Source organism: Osmerus eperlanus, chromosome 1 (assembly GCF_963692335.1).
Source record: "Osmerus eperlanus chromosome 1, fOsmEpe2.1, whole genome shotgun sequence".
NCBI lineage: Eukaryota > Metazoa > Chordata > Actinopteri > Osmeriformes > Osmeridae > Osmerus > Osmerus eperlanus.
In genome coordinates this window covers 18,792,409-18,810,311 of record NC_085018.1, presented here as the reverse complement: position 1 = coordinate 18,810,311, position 17,903 = coordinate 18,792,409, and the positions used below count along the sequence as shown (strand labels likewise).

The following is a 17,903-nucleotide window of genomic DNA, read 5'->3' as shown; positions in this document are numbered from 1 at the left end:
GGCATTTATGCTTTATTTACAAGGGATATTTAAACACAGACACTTTTAGAAATGTGCTATGAAACACGAAAACATACAAAGTTGGGGGGTAACATCTAAGACATTAAACTTTTGACCAAATAATTTTAAGGCAGACTTTCAGTGGCACAACCTGAGATGTAATGAAGAGCATGGTATAGGATATTATTGCCAGATCCGTTTCTCCCAAGTACTGTGTATGAAAGTATATATAACAAATATATATATATCTATATATATATATATACAAATTGTGGGGGGTTATCACTTTCATGGACATGAATTGTTCTATTACCTCATGCAATATTGTAATACCTGGTTCAAATAAAACTGTAGACAGACACTACGAGCCTTTATCTAATGGGCCAAAATCACTTATAGAATGTTCTGTTGCCCCAAACATGACAAAACCACATGACCATTCCTACCCAAGAGGCAAATAAACCAAGGATGGAATATGCAGAGGCTATTCAGTTGAATGACAAACCTTGCACAATATAAAGGGCCCTGGTTTATGTCATGAAACCAACTACGCATCATCTAACTGGCTGTAAATAGGTAGGAAAATATAAAGGTAGCGCACAAGTGAAACCTCATTGGATCGGGATTAAATAAATAAATTGAAGACAAGCAATTCTCAACTCCATATTGAAAATTCAGTTTTGCTCCATTGTTCCACCTTGAGAGTAACCTTTCTATCTGTCCAAAACCAAAGACAGACTGACTTCTCTAAACATGTTCATGCCAACACCTTAATGGACAACCAACATTCTTAAAGTAAAGCTTCCACAAATGTATATAAAAGATAAGGAATGAGGCTAAATTACATAAAACAGGACACATGACATTAAATATATTTATTTAGAAAATGTTGTAGTTTTGTAAATAATAGGAGGGCTGGTCATTTGCTCAATAAAACAAACAAACGTGACAAAAACTTTTGGTCCCTTATTCAGGATTATGTGGAAACAACCCTGGTTACTCCAAATTTGAATTTATAAACACAGATGCTTGAATATACTCTTAATGATAAGGAACCACAGGCTTATGCAACTATGCAGGTCCATATTGGTTTGGAAATACTGAAGACAGGATCACAAAAACAAAAACAAAAAAGAATAAAATAGTACTACTGTAATATCTTAAAAACAGATAAAAAATATGTTCAAATTGTAAGAAAGTTTATAGATCAAACATTTCCAAATCTTTCGGCTCGTTTCCGTTTCTTTGCCTGAAATGAGAAACAACAACATGCAAGTCAGGTGACCTGGTACACCATTACACCTGTGTGTTAAAACAACTACTTTTCTCTATGGTCTCGCAAATTAAACAATCTGATGGTCACTTTTAAAAGATTGCAATACCATGCCTACCCCCCACTAGTCCAACACATCTGAACATTCCGTTCACTTATTTTGAATGCCTCTCAGCAGTGTTTGATCACTTGAAAGTCAGTTGGACATCTCTTTTGGCAACAACAGGTCATAGACGAAGAACATGAAAACAAAACCTTTTGTACCTCACTATCCTCAGCCCCTGCCGATGCAGCGCTGGTCAAAATCCCAAATCTCTCCTTCCGCTTTTTCAACTTCTCATCTTCTTCAACCTGCAATACAGTAGACAATTTTTTTTTGTTTGATCACAGACACATCAATGCTACAACCTCCTGGAGATATACAAACAAATGTGAATAGTACAACATACTCAATTAAAATATCCAGTTTGTATCACAATCTGGTTGGAAAACCAATCAGATAAAACATTTCTAATCATCTTGTAGCCCATCTAATAGATTGGCAAAGAATTTGAAGGTTATACAAGGACACAGTGAGCTTTCCACACACACTGGGTTCTGGCAAGAGATTGCCAACAAGAACAAACTGGAATATTCCAGTTCACTGGTTAAACCTCCAACAACACAACCAGTTATGCTCAATCCTAGTCCTCATCAGTCACAGAACCAACCTGTGTAGTGACAAGTTTTGGGAGACTGAGGTATGACTCCTACACCTGCAGTTGTCATTGGTCATTCAGTAGTGCAATTCAAGATTGCAAAATGTTTGCAAATATTCACCATAATATACTTAACATTGCTTGAACTGCATGATGTTGTTTTAATTATTTGCAACATGAGATCATTGTTATGGATGTTCAACAGACCATAAAAAGGGACATTTTGGCCTCCATATGAATTGTTAGAAGTTACCCTCCTATGAGGTCTTTGTATTCCAATGGATTGTCCATCCTTCAACAGACACATTACCAAAAGATGATCGTTTTGTGAGTTAAGGTTAAAGTTGCTACAAAAATGTGCTTGCTGAAATGGTTAAATTAAGCAAGATGTGATGAATGGTAATAAACCCAAAAGCAACTCATACACAGTCAACACATGCAGGAAATGCAACAACGCACAACTGACCAAGCTTCACTATTTGGTCTCCAGATTAATTAAAACACATGAACCACCTGCAAGATGTGTTAAGTGTTTGGATATAATCATCACAAAATATAAGGCTTGAGAATAGTTGTGGTTGTTTACAGTGATAGCCTATGAAAAGCTATATTTCTTTGAGGCCTACACAGTCAGTGAAAGGCACCATGGGGTCTCCATAGTTCACATGGCAAACTCTCAAAAAACCACAGGAGGTTGTCCCTCCCCCTGCCTCTGTCATGCCTTAAGCTGAAGCCAGTGTTGACATAGTGCTTGCCAATCTAATTTTGACTGTCAGGAGACGGGAATGGCGATCACCATTTCCCCCCCCCCCCCCCCCCCCCCAGGGATCATCAAGTTCATTTCTCTGGCTGCAGTTGGGCAGTTGGGTTTCATTGTGCCCCCCTTTCCATCCCCACCCCTAGAACAATATTCAGCCATTCCCGGGCCTCACGGAGTGAGCTCAGTGGAGTTAATCTCGCAGGCCTCTATCCTTCCTTCCTTCCCTTCTCACTCTCTCCCTCTGTCTCTCACCAACTGTCTATTCACAAATCCATACTAGAACAGCATGTGCCAATTATTCAGATAAAGAATATAATCCATAACTATAACTTTCCTTAAAAATGGACAGGTCAGATATGACATGACCAATTCGTCTTTCAAAGCTTTTAGCGACCAAGTCCTTGCTATTATGGAGAAAAGTTGCACCAATTCTGTGACTTGCCACTAATGGATTGATAGGGAAATTAAAAGGATATTTGGGGGTCCCTTTGTGAGAGATGGGAACTGATATGAGATATTCTGAGGAACATGTTATCATGTGACATGTCAAAAAGCCTTCATTGTATTTGCAGATCTGTATGGTCAGAGGACAGATGGCCCTCTGTAGGCCTCTTTTACTGCATGTGTGTATCAAGAGAGGGGGGGGGGGCGTGAGTGTGTGGGGCCAATTGCCATTATCATTTTGGATATAAATAGACAAAAAAAAGCGTCAGTCAAACCTCCTCAAGACTCACACAAATGATGGTCCTTCGAGTAAAAAAAAAAAAAAAAAAAACCTTGTGGTGAATGATAAATGACCTGAGCTGAGGCTTCAGTAATTCACTCATTCATTCTCAGAACAGAAATTAATTTGGCTCATTGGTTTCCTTCAATTCAGATTAAAGTATGCATGATGGGGCAATGCCAAAAGGGGTTTTAATTGTCTTTTGTGAGATGCAGCCAGGGGGGGGCACAGCATAGTGATCAGCTATCACATTAAGAGGGCATCGTAATCAGTGCCTTCCCTCTTTAATTCAAGCTGTAGCAGGAGGAATAGAAGAATGATTTAGTTGGTGTTGGTCACAGCGAAACAGTGACAGTGAGTGCCTTTATAGTGTAATTGGAACTGTAAGGTAGCAATGCGATGCAGCTTTTTGTGAGCTAGATCAACTGGGATGACTGAAGGGGTCCAGGTGGCTCACGCATACCTAAATACAGCTCTGTGAAACATTTAGGGAGACCACCACAAAATCAGGTTTATCTGGTTTTACTATTTATACCTACGTTTGTGTAAAAAGAAAAAAAAGTTTAGTTCTATTCGATAAAGTATTGACTATTCTGACAAATTCCCCCCCAAAATATTGACATTTAGAGCATTTAATTGGCCACAATTATGGCCAATTGGCCTCAAACAATGCTAAGAAAACAAGCTTTCGTAAATGTATTATCAACATGACACTATTTTTTTTTTTTACTTACGAGTTCACTTATCAATATTTGATGGAATAACCCTAAATGTCAATCCCAACTTTCATGCGTCTTGGCATGCTTTCTACCAGTCTTTCACATTTCTGTTGGGTGACTTCTTTGCACTAAGATTGCATCAATCTACGCAAAAATTCAAGGAGCTTGGCTTTGTTTGATGGCTTGTGACCACACATCTTCTCTTGATCACATTCCAGAGGTTTTCAATGAGGGTCAGATTTGGAAATAGGGCTGGCAATGACAGGGTATTGATCAGGTGGTCCCTCCATCCACACCTTGATTGACCTGGCTGTGTGGCATGGAGCATTGACCTGCTGAAAAAAAAACACTCAGAGTTGGAGAAAATTGTCAGAACAGAAGGAACCAAGTACTTCCAGCATAACATATTCCTTTACAAAGACGAATTTGCCCAATTCCAGCCTTACTGAAGCACCCCCAGAACACCAATCCTCTACAGTGGGTGCGAGACACTGTGGCTTGTAGGCTTCTCCAGGTCTCTGTCTAACCATTAGATGACCAGGTGTTGGGGAAAGCTACAGATTGGACTCATCAGAGAAAATGACCTGACTCCAGTCCTCTATGATCCAATCCTCATGGTCTTTAGCAAACCTCAGCCTGGCTGCTCTTTGCTTCTCATTGATTAAAGGCTTTTTTCTAGCTTATATATATCATCATCGTCATGTGCTGATGATAAGATTTGTGAAATAATGTTAATTTGCCATTTTATGCCAGGACCCAAAAACGGTTTAGTGTTTTTTTTTTTTTTAAATATATGCTTCAGGCGATCATCTAATTGGTACCTCATTATGTAGAACGAGGTGTGGCTGTGTTGGAATTCAACTGACACTGGAATGGAAGGAATACATGTAGAGATGCTGATTTAAGAACTTTTTTGAATGGTCTCAAATGTTTTCAGAGCTGTATATGTATGCATAAAGGATGAAGGGGCAAAACTCTGTACCTATGCACAGTCACTGTCTAAATGAATGAGTTCTAGTTTAAGACTGACGCCTTATGCATTGTAAATGAGCTCACATGAAACATATCTTATGGCTAGTCAGTGATCTAGTTCACAAGTATTTGACAAATACATTTGTCCTAAGAACAGTCCGTATACAATAAACAGTACCGTATTTTTCGGAAATAAAGCAGCGGTTTATACCCCGATTTTACATTTTTCTTTTGGTGGTGAGGCTTATATTTCGATGCAGATTATAGCACGTTTTTATAACAAAACAACACTAGAAAAACTTTGTGAATGATATTTAACCCGTTGAGTAGCGTCGCATATGTGATCGTTCCAATGCGGGTCTCATAGCGTAACGTCGCATAGGTGCGATTTCAAACATTCCAACTGAATATTTTGAACAACTATGCCACAAACGCTTTAGTATAGCTTCAAAATGTACTAATGAGAAGGCTAACAAGTAACGCTGGCATGGTAGTAGCATTGCTACGAGTAATATGCTAGCTAACTTAGCCCGGAAGCTAACTAAAGCTAGCTAGCTACCGTTTTTGGAAAATAACTTACGCTTTGGGGACCGTCTGAAATATTTAGAACTCACGCGTCTAAAGGTAAATGTTAGTTAATTCCCGGGAAATAGAAAACAAACATTACGCACTTACTTACTTTTGTTTTCGAAGTGTGTTACACAACGGCATGCTGTAAGATTGCCTATACTCGTGCATTGCTTGGTATCATTGTTCCCGTATCAAGTGCGGCATATATTCCAGTGCGGTTTATACTCAGATTTACAAATCGAAAAATACGGTATGTCATATACAACAACTGTCATGTAATATTCCACGGAAATGGTAAAGTAAAATTACTGCTAGGGAGACAAAGAAGAAATAAAGACATAAAAAGAAATGTGCCAGCAACGTCTAAGGCTTGAGATCTAATGGACTGGTTTTCACATGACCCAAAAGCACAACTGCAGATTGTCAAAACTAATCTTGACATTAGAGAGAACAAATCCATACCCAAAGATCAAAGGTGAAAGGTTAGTGGAATTCTGACAGGAAGGTGTGTGTAGGGGGGGGGTTCATGAGAGAAAAATCTCAGTGTTGGCTGACAGTCACTGGCACTGACAACAGAAGTTGACTTGATAATTGAAATTAACAATACAATTTAATGGCATTTCTTTTAAAATAGCATATAAAGCAGTTTGAACTGTACAGATGGGATGCAAATATAGAGGAAGGGTTTAAGGGTGGGTGGGGGTGCATGATTTGCAAACTGTCAGCTGATTGCCTTACCGATAAAGAGCAGTAGGTCCCATTCTCTGTCCAGTGCCTCGTGTCCCACACCCCCTTGCCCCTGGTACCCCATGGGAGGAGGTCTGTTGCATTGGGCCTCACTAAATCAACATTGTTCTAATGAGGTGTCACACTTGACCCCCAGCAGCCTCGGCCCCTCACGTGGGTGTCAGCGCCACAATGGGCTGCCCTCCATCTCCAGCGCCTGCCTGACACATTTTGATTCATGGGAAAGCCTGGGCCATGTCAGGCCAAAATTACCCCAATCAAAATGCCAGCATCAATACATTTATCAACCCCTACCTCTGCACCCCCCCCCCCCCCCCCCCATTTCTCCCCCAAAACAATCTAAATTTCTCTCACTCAACACAACCACTCTTGATTGGTCAGATAGCTCTTCTGTTAAATGGCCATCTTCTGACCCTCGTATACTTCTTCACAAACACACACGCACAAGAAGAGGTCTGGCTCCAGACAGGCTCTCCTCTGACCAGTGTGTGGATTCCCTGAGGCCCATCCAAACACTCCCTATGTGAGTAGGTCCATATAGCAAAGTCAAACAACTCTTAGCCCAGGAACGGTGCCAGGTTGAAATACTGCGGACAGTCTGGCGACAAAAGGCTAAGCAATAATGTGCTGCCAAGTTCTATAACACCATGGGAATGAAAGGTTCATTTGTTGATTGCCTCAAAACAATAACTTTCTTTTAAGCTTGTAAAAAAGGAAATATTTAGTAACTTCTCAGGATTGAGCCAAAACACTGAAATCATGCTACTAACCCTCAATTACAGTCTTAAGGCTAGGCTAATTATAAATCAGGACCCTTATCGGGTTGCTGCTGTCATGATCCCAAGATCTGACCAAGTGTTCCATGCAATGTGTAAGTGAGCACTCATAATTCTTGCTTAAATCTGAACTGAAAGACCCAAATATAAAAATAGTAATATCTTAAGAATCATTCCCTTCCCAGCTCTCAATCCATCCTCAGCATTGACCCTCTCCACTCTCTGCCACCAGCTGCCCTACAACAATAATGTTTTCTTAATTAGTCATTTAAACAATCACGTCAGTCCAAGCAGGTCTGCCAGGTCCACGGGCAGGTCATCGGCCCATGAGTCCCTGCCCCCCTCCTCAGGGGCCCCTCATTAAGGCAGTTCTCCACTCCAGGTCCAAACTGGACCCTAGATGGAGTAAAAAGAAGAAATGTTGCGATGAAGCTCACAAGAAAATAGACATGGATTGGAAACGCTTGGGGGGATCGCATGTGAAGCTAGTTTTTATGCCACTCACCATGCATAGCCAACTTACTTAACTTCTCACTGTAATTAATTTGAAGAATATCTTACTATACTGGCAGGCTGGAAGAACGACAGGGTGGGGAGGCTAGAGGTGGAGACATATTATACAGCAGAGATTCATCAGGTTCAACACAACTTGCATTGTATGCAATGAAAGTGATCGTGTCACAAATTGCCAATAGTAAACACAGAATTAAAACGTTTTTAAAAACTTTCTTTGGTAAACTCGGTTACAGGTCAGATAACTGACACCAATTTAGTTTGAATGACAAATTATGTCTGCCGTCTCCAATAAATGAAATGCTGCCAATGCAAACACTTTATACTACAGATATTAACAAAATGCCTACAGATATGTAATTTACTAGGGTAAAGAAGGATATTGAGCCAAAATTCAGACCCAACTGTATAACTGGACTTCTCAAAAACGGTCCACAATGAGTCTGACCAGCACAGATTACTCAATACTCACAGGACTAACCTAGTAATAGAGTATGAAGGATTACAGAGGAAGCAAGTTTAAAGAGTTACCCAATTAAAACAAGAATAAACAAACACTGTTAGAAAAGACTTCTCTCACGTCCCTGCATGACTGCAAAGTAGGTTAGCTGGCGGAGGCCTCCACAATGACATCATACAAAGGGTGAGAAGCAGGGAAGAGGGAGGAAAAAGGAAAAATGGGGGAGAGAAAATATAAATCACAGTGACGGAAAAGGGAAAATTTAGTTGTTTCCCCATGTTGAATGCATAACAGTTAGGCACCCAACAGGACTCTGTGAGAACCCAATGAAGGGCCTGGAAATCAATCTTGAAGTTCTGAGAACTATGAGCCCATGGGTACTCCCAACCGTGTAAACCTCTGAACCTTCAGGATAGTTAGTGGGAATACCTAGGTATGGGCCCTACAAAGACAATGTATCCCATCTGCGCAAGGACTGAAAACTTAAATACAACAAGCAAGACTGACAGAACAATAAATAAACCTTAAATCTCTCTTTTTGTCCATTGATCTAAATTGAAGTCATAATTTGACTCATCAATGTCATCATTAGCATAATGACATTGGAATGTCTGTCCCACCTCTGTACAATTCGGTAAAAATGGTTGATTTAAAACCTTGTTGACGGATAGACAGGGGCTTAAACTTGGACCACATGAGAAATCGGGCAAATACTTTAGAGTTGTGGGGGGGCCTACTAACAATGGAAGAACACAGTTAATATCTTGGCCACTCAAATTGACACAATCTGGAGGAGTGAGGCTGTGCAGGCCTCTTTGTGTTGAAAGAGCTCTTGATTTAGTTACACAGCTGAAACAAGAGCCTTTCACTCGCAAACAATGGACTGGTTTTTTGAGGGCTCGCACTGGACAAGTGAGGAGCAAATTGTGTGTGTGTGTGTGTGTGTGTGCGTGCGTGGAGTGAGTATGTGACCCCACGTCCACCCCCCCACCCCCCAAGCTCAAATAAAAACGGTGTTAAAAGAAAAGAGAAATCATCTACTGCTGAAGTACTTTACGAGATCCTCCTTTAAACAGAAAGAGGCCTAACTGCGTAAGTATCCATGGGAATCTTAGCACGTTTGGGGGGGTTGGGGGGGGGGGGGGGGTTGGGGAGGAGGCTTTCTACCTCCCTTTCAGTCACTCTCCCCCGCTGCACTCCTGGACCAATGCAATTGTTTATTTTCTTCCATTGAGGCTGCTCCATTCACTGGCTTTCACATTTAACCAGCTCAATTGGAGTGAGACAGCACTTATTCGGAGGAGAGGAATGTAGCGTTCCATTGACAGCGCAGCAAGAACGCTTTAAAAGTACATCGAAACGTTAATCACAAAAACGGGGTCAGCCTCATCCAAACCTCAGCAGAGAAAATACTGACCAAACTGTCCTGAGTGATGAGTGTATTAGCACAACATGCTGACACTACAGAGCCAGAAGTGTGAATACAGTACAAAGCTGCTGTAAAGTAGAGCAGGGTAACTCTAAGGAGGTTGTTCATTCTCCCTGCTCTCTTAACTGAAACTCCCCACTGAACAATGAGGCGTTCTGCTGCCTCTAGAGCCTACTCTTGTAAGCCGGGTCTCCTCTCTAGCCATGCTCTTCCTGGCCTTGCATAGCTACCCCGGCACAATAGCTCTGAGGTGGACGAGCAAGCTCATCTCTCCCGGGGTCTTTTCTCTCACAAGGGGGTGGCCGGAGTGACAGTCCCCTTCTCTGTAACAATTACCATGGCTGCCAGCGCTTTTCTCTCTCCTGTCAACAGCCATTATCCCTGACTAGAGAGAGTCTCTCAAGGACAATCCGCCACAACGGTGGATTTGAGCAGGGGGCAAGGAGGTATTGGCCAAAATCTGATGTACGCCCCTCCCCTCACAGCTCAGGCCGCTTAGCCCGGGGGAAGATAACACAAAAAACTAAACACAAAGAGCAGATTCAAATGTGTTGGAGGGGTTAAGTAAGGGTTAAGTCAGGTTCATTGATTACATCACATCAAGGTTGAAAATGGATGATTCCTTATATGCTTTTTGTACATTGACAGATTGACTGGGCTGTTGTTTTCCATACATGCAATATTATACCATGATTTTAAAAAGTTAAGTGTGGAACTTCTGGCTAAATTAAATTCTGGAAATGCCACTACAACAAAAAAGGACAGAAAATCACAAATAATAGCAAAGTCAAGAATGCTTAAAAGCCAATGTTGATTATTATTATCTGAAAACAAAGGTCTTAACTCCAAAGGAATAAGGAAACATCTTAACGGATTATGACTAAAAAGTTAGAACACTGTATGAAGCATTCTTTGGCAACTCATTCTCTCCTTCACCTCCCTTGGAAAGAGTGAACACACATGCCAAGGATGCAAGATAAGGACAAACTAAGAATAACAAATGTAAAAAGAAAGATTGAGAGAGACAAGTGAGTAGTGGACTTGTGATGACATTACACAACCAGCATTGTTGCCCATCTCCCCTGGAGCCTGGTGCTGGGCACTTCCGCCTACACACAAAGGGCCTCCAGTGAAAAGTCCCTGCCGTGATAATTGAATTTGCTCCTCACTAGCTGCAAACTCGTAACGCCATTTACCCCCCAACCAGAGGCTATTATATCTGCCCCCCATGGACCGCCGTTTCCGTTGTGTTTAAAAAAAAAAAAATGAGAAAGAGAAAAAACTTTAGGGGAAAAGGGAAGGTGAGGGGTGCAGAACAGGGCTGAGAAGTACATTAACTGTTCATGTGAGCACAGCGCTGTGTCAGTTTATGCATGTCTATGAACTTCTTACTACTTTGTGGGACAATAACAGAATTCAGTTTCAACAGAATAAAAAGGTAAGTACTGTCCTTCAAAGCCTTCCCAAATGCCTGCAGCCCACCTACATGTGGGACATTTCTACAGAGAAAATACTGAAGGTTTCTTGGCTTGGGCTCAAGCCCAACAAGAACCAAACCTGTCTTAACAGTATCCTTCGCATTTTCACTTTAACTTGGAAACAACTCACCTTTTTGGTAACAGAAGAGACGTTCATGCCAAAGCGTTCTGCCCGCTTCTTCAGGGCCTCAACGTTGACCTGACGCCACAGTGTGAGAAGGATACAAAGATTAGAAACTCCACAAATACTCCCGTCATCTATATTTACCATTACATAAGAATTTTTGTGGGAAGTTTATACATAATGTTACAATCAATTTCTTTGTAAATGGAATACTGTATTGGCCAGAGGAAAATGAGTTCTGCTCATTATGAGGTAACATATCAAGAGATCAGTTACAAACCTAACATTATAAATCAAATGAACACCAGGTACTCACGTGTGGTTTACTGGTTGCAGATGCAGCTTTAGGAGGAGGAGATATAACATTTGAGTGAGTAACACATAAAACAACATTAGAGCACCCATCTTATAGGGCAGTTGAATCCTGATTCGTGAAAGTCTCCACACCTTGTGTTGAGCTGGTTGTCGTGGTGGGTAACCCAAACCTGCCAACAATGGATGGATTTTGGATTATTCATATGTAATAATTTGCTAAATTGAGTGTTAGTCAATAAAGGACCTGCTCTCCTTTTCTAATGAAAGCTATAAAGGGGAATGGTTGATCAAGTTCAGGGACATTTACAAAAGCTCACCTGGCAGCACGGGCTTCCTTCTTGTCAGCACTGGCAGGCAGGCTGAATCGCTCTGCCCGCTTCTGCAGCCTCTGCAGGGTCCAAGAAGTTGATATTATGTCATTTGCTTACTTTCTCACCCTCAGATTTAAGCCAGTTAAAGCCACCATTAAAATAAAAAAGGGGAACACAAACATATTATAAACAATTGCACAGGTTGAGCTCATTCCCATCTTTAGAACACATACCTCATCAACTGTAGCAGGGGGAGAGATTTTCACAACTTTCTTTTCAGCCCTGCAAAAAAAGGTTTTATGTTGGACACAGTACCCAGCAGTAAACCTATTCTGCCCTCTACTGGTTAGAGTTATTCAGTGCAGGCTATGAAGAAAATTCACAGGCGCAGGTTATACCACTGAGGTAGTAGTACAATGATGGAAAATGCTACGGCATGTAAGTAATACTCAATATATAATGTGGTGGTCACATAAAGGCTTCTGACTTTGCCGGTGCAGCTGCCTGATCTTCCATAGGGGTAGGACTTGTGGCATCTTTAGTAAAAGAATCCTTAAAACAGAAACCAAAAACACAATAAGCACATATTGCCATATCAATGTCAAGCCATTTTATGGATTTAAACTGGTACTTTTGTCACATGCTTACCTCTGTAAACTCTTCCAAAACCTCCTCTTCGTTCACCTCATCTGCAACATTAAATGCAAATGATCAGTTTACAATGATGACTTTAAAAAGGTACCAGATAAAACAGCCAGTTTACACCACTTCCAATAAACACAGTATGAGACATAGTTTACCAACAGAACAACACATTACGCCCAATGAAAACATACCATGTTCTTCAAGGTATGCTTGCAACCTGGCAATCAAGTCGCTTTTGTTTCCTTTCACTTCCAGTCCCCTTACAGCACATTCTTGTTTGAGCTCAGCCAACTGGAAGAGAACAGAGAACGGAAAGGCCAGCCCTATTTAATTAGCAGCTCAACATGTAATACCCTCTTGGAGTAGAATGAGTTGCACTTGTATTCATACGTCTCATTAAAAGCGGACAACATAAAACATGGCAAAGAGTTGCCTAGTAAAGAAACATTCGGTTTAGTGAAACAAGGAAATTTTATGTCACGTGACCACGAAATGGCTCGGTCAAACTAAACAAAAACGATGTATTTGTCTCATGAATCATGATTAACAAACACAATGGATTCCACAAAAGCAAACGTGTGGAATGTTACTAAAATTAAAGTATATGGAACTACAACAATACATTTATATGAACTTCATTTGAACTGTCAACTGTCCTGCCTGTTACGACTAGGGCTATCTGTCCAGTTAGTTAGTCAATTACAAAATCTACAGTGTTTGCAAATCTGCTCGAGCTGAACAAACTGACTCGGCAAATTTAAATAAACGTGTATGGAATTCAGCTCCATAGAGGTAGCTCGACATTTGACATTTCCAAGTTGTGGACCGTTCGGGCTACTAGTAGTAAGATAGCTTGAAGGCTAACCATGTTTGAGCATGCATCTCTTCGGGTAAGAACTAGCCTATCTAGCTTTCGGTACTCAAGAGGTTTCAAAACCACTATAAGAAGATACTTTTTTTATACTAGAAGGCAACTACGCTGCTATTTTAATACACTTTTGCTCATTAAGAAAAACATTCTAACCTTCAATTTCTGGAGTTCGACAACTTCAGCCATCTTGCATTCGAAACGGAAGCACTGACCACTGATACTGACGCTTAACCATGATGTTAAAATGGTGCTGCCATCTATAGGCTACCGATGTGTCTGGCGCTTATGTCCTGTATTTTAACAAAACAATTTCCCCATCAAAGCCGGAGCATGGTCCGTATCGTTCCTTTTATTAATGTTTTTTAGTATGGAACGTTCACCACGGAAACTTGACCATTAGCCGAATGCATTAAACGACAACAGAAAAGATGCAAACGAGTTTATTGTAAATGTGGCCTTCAATCATCCAACATATGAACACATTAATTGTCTACATGTAGAGTAACAACAGAACTTAATATGTACATTGAATAATGCATTAATAACACGAGAATACAAAAACATTATACATACATGTATAATTATTGAACATTTATAAAAATTGATTCCAGTTAGTTAAACAAGATCTGGTTAAAATCTGGAGTCAACAAAACAGGAAAGTATCCAAAAACATGCATAAAAATAATAAATATTACATCTCACTCATTCAGTTCACAATCACTGTCCAACAGTCTTAATCATAGCATTTTAACCGATTATCCTCCTACAGACGGCAACTACAACAGATATTTAGAAAACAACCGTCCCAAACATACGCTTGCCACGAAAAATATTCAATACAAATGTAATGTTGAAATAAACCTTGAGACTTTTACTCCACTCTCTGTACACCACAGGGAACAACTCAAAGCTGTATAAAATGCTGGTTTAGACTTCTGGAAAGATATGCGGAAAGGCACGCAAATCTAAGCCACCTGATTTCGAAGATAGTTTTAATAACGGCATAGCTGGTGAGGTCCTTGTGGTAAATGAATCTCCGTTGGAGAAACTTTGGGTGATATATGGTGCCTATTCTCTACTGTCTTTCAGAGTCGCAGGTGTGGCAGTGGCATGGTGACATCACGAAAGAACCGATGAACAAGTGCATTTTTGGCAGATACCCTCTTGTTTGGGTCATAGTTCAGCATTTGCTGAAAGAACAAAATATAACATCACAGGTTAGAACACAGTTGACTTAGAGAACCAGTTGAAAAAAGAATGTATGTAATAATAACAATAAAGCTGTCATCATCGCGGTCATCATCCTGTTCTCACCCCAAGCAACTCTCTCCCATCCTCATCCAGGGGGGGGACAACTTTGGACAGCTCTTGCCGGGCCCACTTGGGGAAGGAGGGCTTGTAGTCAGGCATGGAGGTGACTCCTGGCCATACAGCTTCATCTGGTGTGCCCAGGGTGCGGAAGATCCGGAACAATTGATCAATCTCTGAGTCGCCTGGAAACAACGCCCTTCTGGTAATCTTAAGGAAAAGGGAGTGATCAGCATCAATAGTTGCAACAACTAACAGGTCCTACATAGAACTGAAAAATACAGATCTACCATTTCAGCAAAGATGCATCCCAAACTCCAGATGTCTACAGCAGTGGAATAGTACTTGCAACCCAGGAGAATTTCTGGAGCTCTGTACCATAGAGTCACCACCTGAAGAATTGACAGTTATTTGTTTTCTAAGTAACACCATTCAGATTTCTCATGTTCAAGCAAAATCCAATACAATTTCCATTCTCACCTCATGGGTGTAAGTACGGACAGGAACTCCAAAAGCCCTCGCCAGACCGAAGTCAGCCAGCTTGATCTCGCCTTGGGCGTTGATGAGGAGGTTCTGGGGCTTCAGGTCCCTGTGAAGGACCCTGTGAGAGTGGCAGAAGGCCAATCCCTGCAGCAACTGGAACAGATAACTCTGCACAGAAACCCCATTAAGTATACAAATCTTGATAGGGATAACATGTGTTTATGGGTATGTTATTAATTTATTTGGTGTATTTTGACCAACACAAGAGACTACTCTGGGATATGAATTAGGGATGTTGTTGCATACCTTAACAAGAGGTAGAGCAATACCAGTTACAGAGGAAGAGTCCATGAACTTTTTGAGGTCCTGATGAAGAAACTCAAACACCAAGTAGAGCTTATTCTCAGTATGGATGACGTCACGTAGTCTGAAATATTTATCATAAAATGTTATGAAACAGAACAAAGAAATAGTCAGACATATTGTTCCGTGGAATACTGTACCAGGTCTCCAAATACGTACTTTACTATGTTTGGGTGACTAAGTTCTTTCAGGAGCGAGATCTCACGAATGGCAGTGCTTGGTACACCCTCAGTCTCCCTAGCAGCGGACGGAAGATACATAGCATTGCAGATGTTAGCTAGTTATAGTCCTCCCGCAAAGTTAAAATCAATTGATAACAGGCCATATCAAAGCATCATAACGATTGATATAATCAATCAATTGTCAACTGACATCACAACAGTTTGCAGTGGTAGCTAACGGATCAAGGATTAGCTATGCAAGATACTAGCTAGTCGTAGATAACTTCAACCGCTGACTCCACTACACTAGCTAGCTAGACTAGCTCTACCAACATCACCAGCAACGTTGGCTACTAGATAACAGCTAGCTAACGACAGTTAGCTCTTTAGTTGACTACTAGTACACTAGCTAGCTATCAGGCCCCACTTACGTGTCAAGTCTGATTTTCTTGAGGGCAACTGTTTCTCCTGTGAGTTTGTTCTTTGCCTTATACACCACTCCGTACGTCCCTTCACCAATCTTTTCCACTTTCTGAAACGACTCCATAGTTGACGTACGTTCAGTTTTCCTAGTTAACCAACAATGCCCCTACAAGCTACAACACGATATTTAAAACAAAGAAAACGTTTCTAGTGCTACTGTATCTAGTTAATGAAACTGGGAGCGTCCTACTTTGCTGTGTATACAATCAAAACTTTGTAGCTACGTAATTCCCAACGTGTCCCGCCAGAATCTATGAGAATCTAGGGGCGGTAGTTTGACTACATTCGCATTATAGAACGCTGCCAGATTGACACACCAAAAAGCTCAGTTCAGTGGTTCTCCAGTTTTCGAAACAAAAGTAACCAAAACCCGCCAATTCCCGCGTTGTCAACAGGACACTTGGTTTACGACACCCATACAGCACCGCGGTGCACTGATTTGTATGCCCCTGAAAGCCATAACCCCGTCCAGTTGAGGAGACTCCTTGAGTAAACGTTTATACTCGATATTTTATGAGTTGCGGTCATCCCGATTTTTAGGTTTAGACGTATGTCCTTGGTTTTCACATTTTTACTTGCTTAAATGTTAAACAAAATCGGGCCGCCCCTACTGGTTGGTCGCGGCCACATGATTTACCTTACTATATTTCACTGGCAAAACGTGTCAATACGTAAACTGACGTGAAACTGTGGGTGGAGCTATGATTTAGGTGAAGTGTTTCATTTCTTTGGAATACTCGATCCAGTTTATGACCAAAATTGATTTCTCTATTCGGGAACTAGAAAATGTTTCGAAATATGGTCCACCACACCCATCTTAATAAGTTACCACATAAACATCTCGTTGAGTTGGGTGGACCATCGTTGATTTAGGTTATTGGATACTGCATTGAAACAGTCCGACACTTGGTATTTATACTACAACTTGTGAATGAAATGTTTGCTTATGGTTCACTGTTCAGGCTCTTTCAAGAGTTTTTGTCATAAGCTAGACAAGATCACATTCTTGGAATTTCCCAGGGTTGCTTGCCACTGATCTATCTCTTTTTCCTCTCTGCCCTTTGATCTCTGTCTGATCTCAGATATCACCTGATCCAGGGTGATCACCTGATCACCACTGTCATGCATGGTGGGGTCATAAAATTGTGGGATCACATCTTGTTCATTTTCATAATAAGCACTGTTACATTTTCAATTGTTTTTATCAGCATTACATTATGTAGTAGAAATCCTGCTCTAAGCAATGTACACATTATTAACTAAGACAAGGTAGTGCACATTATTTCACACATGAGAAGAGAAATTCATGATTTTATGGAAGTGTGTGGAGACATTGGGCAAGCATGCTTAGACAGTGTTTGTGCCCAATGGTGGCACATTTGCACTGTGGATCAGGTGCTCTTTGGGAAGGATTTATTTGGCCATCAGCACTGTTGTTAGTGAATGAGGGGGTCACATGTAGTGCAGCTTGAACAATCTCACCAACGCAGGAATGTTGAGTAAAGACCATGTGTCTTTGTCAGGCATGAACATAATTAATTTACGTGTACCTTAAGGGGAAAGATGCTTATGTTCATCGCTTTCCTTTTATTCATTCTTCTTCCCAGAAACATTTAATCACTTCCTACGTCATAGTTGTATGGTTTAACTGTCTGCTAACCTGTGTTGCATTTGAGTGTCTATAATTATTAACAAAAACATATGCTAATGTTACAATTTC

At 40.9% G+C, this 17,903-nt stretch overlaps 2 protein-coding genes across 2 annotated transcripts; both read right to left on the bottom strand.

Annotated features, from left to right (window-relative positions):
* Window positions 1-860: 860 nt before the first annotated feature.
* On the bottom strand, window positions 861-13,678 carry sarnp (SAP domain containing ribonucleoprotein). The gene is made up of 11 exons (XM_062467242.1): window positions 13,539-13,678; window positions 12,706-12,805; window positions 12,518-12,558; window positions 12,357-12,421; window positions 12,103-12,151; window positions 11,876-11,946; window positions 11,691-11,728; window positions 11,560-11,585; window positions 11,250-11,318; window positions 1,538-1,624; window positions 861-1,249 (listed from the first exon to the last, which is right to left on the bottom strand). Exons 1-11 carry the CDS (start codon window positions 13,569-13,571, stop codon window positions 1,208-1,210), a joined length of 621 nt encoding a protein of 206 aa, XP_062323226.1. The 5' UTR covers window positions 13,572-13,678; the 3' UTR covers window positions 861-1,207.
* A 131-nt stretch (window positions 13,679-13,809) lies between these two features.
* Window positions 13,810-16,578, bottom strand: cdk2 (cyclin dependent kinase 2). The gene is made up of 7 exons (XM_062467229.1): window positions 16,132-16,578; window positions 15,699-15,776; window positions 15,483-15,603; window positions 15,174-15,344; window positions 14,984-15,085; window positions 14,700-14,903; window positions 13,810-14,575 (listed from the first exon to the last, which is right to left on the bottom strand). Exons 1-7 carry the CDS (start codon window positions 16,245-16,247, stop codon window positions 14,471-14,473), a joined length of 897 nt encoding a protein of 298 aa, XP_062323213.1. The 5' UTR covers window positions 16,248-16,578; the 3' UTR covers window positions 13,810-14,470.
* Window positions 16,579-17,903: the final 1,325 nt, after the last annotated feature.

Excerpts from the sequence above, each read along its gene's own strand:
- sarnp (XM_062467242.1), bottom strand. The coding sequence starts at position 13,571 with ATGGCTGAAGTTGTCGAACTCCAGAAATTGAAG. Across the intron at positions 12,152-12,356 it reads CAGGCAGCTGCACCGGCAAA|GGCTGAAAAGAAAGTTGTGA; the intron begins GTCAGAAGCCTT and ends CTTTTTTTGCAG. Across the intron at positions 1,250-1,537 it reads CAGGGGCTGAGGATAGTGAG|GCAAAGAAACGGAAACGAGC; the intron begins GTACAAAAGGTT and ends TTCTCATTTCAG.
- cdk2 (XM_062467229.1), bottom strand. The coding sequence starts at position 16,247 with ATGGAGTCGTTTCAGAAAGTGGAAAAGATTGGTGAAGGGACGTACGGA. Across the intron at positions 15,777-16,131 it reads AAGAAAATCAGACTTGACAC|GGAGACTGAGGGTGTACCAA; the intron begins GTAAGTGGGGCC and ends GTCCGCTGCTAG. Across the intron at positions 15,345-15,482 it reads TTGCTCTACCTCTTGTTAAG|AGTTATCTGTTCCAGTTGCT; the intron begins GTATGCAACAAC and ends GTTTCTGTGCAG.